Source organism: Geospiza fortis, unplaced genomic scaffold (genome assembly GCF_000277835.1).
Source record: "Geospiza fortis unplaced genomic scaffold, GeoFor_1.0 scaffold496, whole genome shotgun sequence".
Lineage (NCBI taxonomy): Eukaryota > Metazoa > Chordata > Aves > Passeriformes > Thraupidae > Geospiza > Geospiza fortis.
In genome coordinates this window covers 648,838-652,551 of record NW_005054529.1, presented here as the reverse complement: position 1 = coordinate 652,551, position 3,714 = coordinate 648,838, and the positions used below count along the sequence as shown (strand labels likewise).

General features: G+C 44.7%; 1 protein-coding gene across 1 annotated transcript in view; it reads right to left on the bottom strand.

The window, feature by feature from the left end:
- NEGR1 (neuronal growth regulator 1) overlaps nucleotides 1-3,714 on the bottom strand; it is a gene marked incomplete at its 5' end in the record, with an annotated part of 99,363 nt that continues 95,649 nt past the window's right edge. The window contains one exon of the mRNA XM_005429165.2: nucleotides 1-1,216. Coding sequence (XP_005429222.1) covers nucleotides 1,092-1,216 — 125 coding nt within the window. The remainder of the gene's footprint in view (nucleotides 1,217-3,714) is intronic.

Sequence of the window (3,714 nt, the reverse complement as noted above, 5' to 3'; positions counted from 1 at the left end):
TCATGGTTCAAAGCATCCTTTATCATTGCTAAATCAGCCAAACCAGTACAAAATTGAGTGCAAGAAAAATACCAATTCACGTCGGCTTTGCCAGCAATACAAAAGGGACGATCCTGACATTTACAGCCAGGTGGGAATTTGGCTTTGGGGGAACATTCCGACATTCAAAAGGTGCCACAAAATCGTTGGAGCTCTGTTTCCTAATGGGAAATGTCGTTTTTACAGAGGTCACCTACTGCTCGGTGGTGGTGGAGGGAGGGACAGGAAGGAGCTGGCACTGCCCTTGAGCCGAGCCCTGCCCCTGGAGCAGCTCCTGCAGGGGGAGAGGAGCCTGTCCCGGGAGCCCGGGCTCCTCTGGCCTCGCCCAGGCTTCTCCTACGCTCCAAAGGATGCTCCAGCATTTCCCAGAACACATTCCAGACCGGTTGGAGAGGAAGAGGAAAGTCGTGTTTCATGAAGGCACAACCATGCTGAACTGGCAGGAAAGAGGGAAGAGAACAAAAGCGGTACTGCGCAACGCAGTTATAGTACAAGGCTCATTCTTGAAACCTGAATATCATGCTAGAAGAAAATCTAGATATGTGTAATATTTTGAAGAAGTATTTTGAAGGCAATATTATTTGATTTTTTTTTTTTACTCAAAAAAGAACGAATGTTTTTTGTGTAAGTTTGGATAGAATGCTAGTTGAGGAGGGAACTGAATGTTTGTATTGCAGCCTTAAAGAAGCACATTTTTACTGCAATATCCTTTTTTTGTAAACTACAGTCTGCGAGTCAGCAGACCATGACTGAATGCTTCTGAAAACTTGTCGATTACAAACATGAAATCACAATTAATATCCTCTAAAAGTAATTTCAGAGTTCTCACGTCTTAAAAAAGGACAATGTGTACTGCTCCACAAGGTAATGCAGCTAATCAAAAAAAAGGAGTCGAATTAAAGTATTTACATAATGAGCAATTCTACAGAAGGCGATCATCCCCATGTAAGCACTGATTATATCCCACGCTGCTTTTAACAAACTCTACCAGATTGGATCCAGTCATCAGCACTTTCAGAGAATCCTTAAAAGCCTTTTATGGGTCTTTACATTTAGTGCAGAAGGATGTTCTTCAGGTAGAATATGCTGCTGAGGGAGGAGAGCGTCAGCACCAGGGACCAGCAGGAGAAGAGCACCTCGGCGTGCCCGGTGATGCCGTACTGGGCTGTGCTGGGAGCTGCAAGGCAAGCACAGGGGTCAGCGACAGTGCCCTCTCTCAGCCCCCCACATTTCATCCTCCTCCATGGGGAAGGGCTTTTTCCCTCTCAGGGCAGCAGCAGAATTGCTCCGGGCAGCAGAGAGAAGGCAGCGAGCCCAGCCCAGCCCTGCTGCCACCCTGCCCAGGGAACAGCCCCGCTTGCTCCAGCAGCTGGAATTGTTTATAGGGCCAGCACTTAGAAACGGGAGTGCTTCGTTTTTAACCAGCTGAATAATCGATCCATCCTTAGGTTACTGAGCATGAAGATCTGCAGTGCAATCAATGAGAGGGGACTGGATGAAGCCCTCGTGGAAAACAGCTCATTTTCTGCCCAACTCCAGAAGCCAGAGTTTGACAATTGTGCTCAGCTAAAGACATTAATACTCATTTTGAAGAAGTTGTATTTATTTGTTTACCACAAAGCCCTTCAAGAATTCCTTGGTAAATGCACACAAAGTGCAAAGAGAAAGAAATCAGTGCTGAGGAGCAAGGGAGGAGCTGGTCCCTGGGACTGGGAGTGTCCCAGCTGTGCCTCAGGGATGGACCTGGCAGAAACCCTGTCCTTGACAGGACAAGGGGAACGGCCTTGGAGTCCTGGATCAAAGCCCAACCACCAACATCCCCTTGGTTTCTGCACAGCCCCTGCAGCTCCACTTGCAGTGTGTGACATTTTACTTGGCGCGGAGAACGTGACACAACCCCAAATCCTCTGCTTTCCCCCGTGCAGAAAGGCTCAGGTAATAAACCCAAAACAAAACAAGATTAAACTTGGTTTTGAAGCTTAGTTTGGTGACTGATGACTGTGACTAACTGCAGGCCAGGGCCCTTCCTCTCCTCTCATTACAAAAGGACTTTCTGTGCTAAGTCAGGATGACAAATCAACCTTTAATTTATTACGAGGGCCAGGTGGGGAAGCTGAAGCATAACACAGGTGCTATTTCATTTTATGGTATGAAGAGAGTTTCCCCAACTTAAGGATAATTTGAACTACAGTAGCTATAAAAGCCAGCGGAAAATTATGTAAATCTGATTTCCTGCATATGAACCAGCTCTGTCTTTCCAGGGCTTATTAAATCATACCTGGATTGTTTCTGCACAAAGGCAAGAGGGGAGTTAATGGGGGGAAAATGCACTGACTTGGGAGATAATAGAAAAGTTACAGTTCCCAAAGCTGCCTAAGGAGGAGAATTGGATGGAAAAGAAACCTGAAGGAGAAGCAAACCTGGAGAAGCTTAATTATCAATTATGATGTCACACGAGGCCTACTGGATGACACATAGTTTAAAATATTGGGCTAGACTCTTAAAAATTCTTAAAAATTAATAATATCCTGCAGACTTTTTCTTTTCCTCCTCAGAGTTTTGATTAATTTATCCTGTGGCTCCCTGAATTCATTGCTGGCCAAGCAAAATGCTGTTGCTGGATATTAATAAAATTTCATAGCTTTGTGCTGATGTATAAACTTTTAAAATAAACACACCTTTAAAATTTAAAGACTCTTAGCATGGTCTGCTCAGTCCTTGATCTAGTCTGAGTAATTATTTTGGTAAGGACTGAGCAGTCCTTGCTTTCCTGTGCAAGGCCATGCAAGGTCACTTTGTTCTTGGACTTGGTATTTTTCAAAGCACTTTTGGATGGTTCCAAAAGTGTCAGACTAAGGGGAAAAATGAAAAGGTTTAAATGTTTGAGAGCAGCATAAACCAGCTGCCTTTTTTCCCCCACTGAAATATCACCATGCCATTGTTTCACACACACACACACGAGCTCCCAGTCTTAATATTTATGCAGGGAGGCAATGGTGGAGGAATGTGTGATTAGGCTTTAAATAAAAGCTGGAATTATTAGAGTCTGTGATTACACCTGCAGCCATCCTGGGCATTTCCATAGGCCCCATCCCCAGCGTGGCACAGAGCTGATTTCAGAGGGTTTGGAGAGCTTTGGGTGCCCAGAGGGAAGGAGAGCTGCGTCCAGGGAGGGTCAGGATGGGCTTCAGGAGTTTCTCCAGGGAAGGGCTGCCCAGCCCTGGCACAGCTGCCCAGGCAGGTTTGGGTTCCTGTGAAAAATGTGTATTTTATGATTGGCTTTTTGCAAATATTAAAATGAATATGTGTTGTGTTAGAAGTAATGCTGTGTTAATTCGCCTAAGCACTGTGTTAAATATAGGTTTAGGTCATAACAAAATGTTAAAATAGAAACTATGCTGTGTAGGATACTTTTTTTAAAGAAAGGACTCGCACTGAGATACCAGCCACAGGACACCCAAATCTTTCAGAGAAAGAGAATTTATTGCTCCATTATCGAGTTCTTCCCACCTTGCTCAGCCCTGAAGACTCAGTCAGGATTCAGAGGAAGAAGCTGACACTGCCCAGACAGAATCCTGTGTTTGAATGGAATTGATGCATCATGGATGAGGTGTATGAATATGCAACAGGCTGTTGTTTTCAAGGGTTAATCCTCTGTTAACGTGGGTCCTTTTT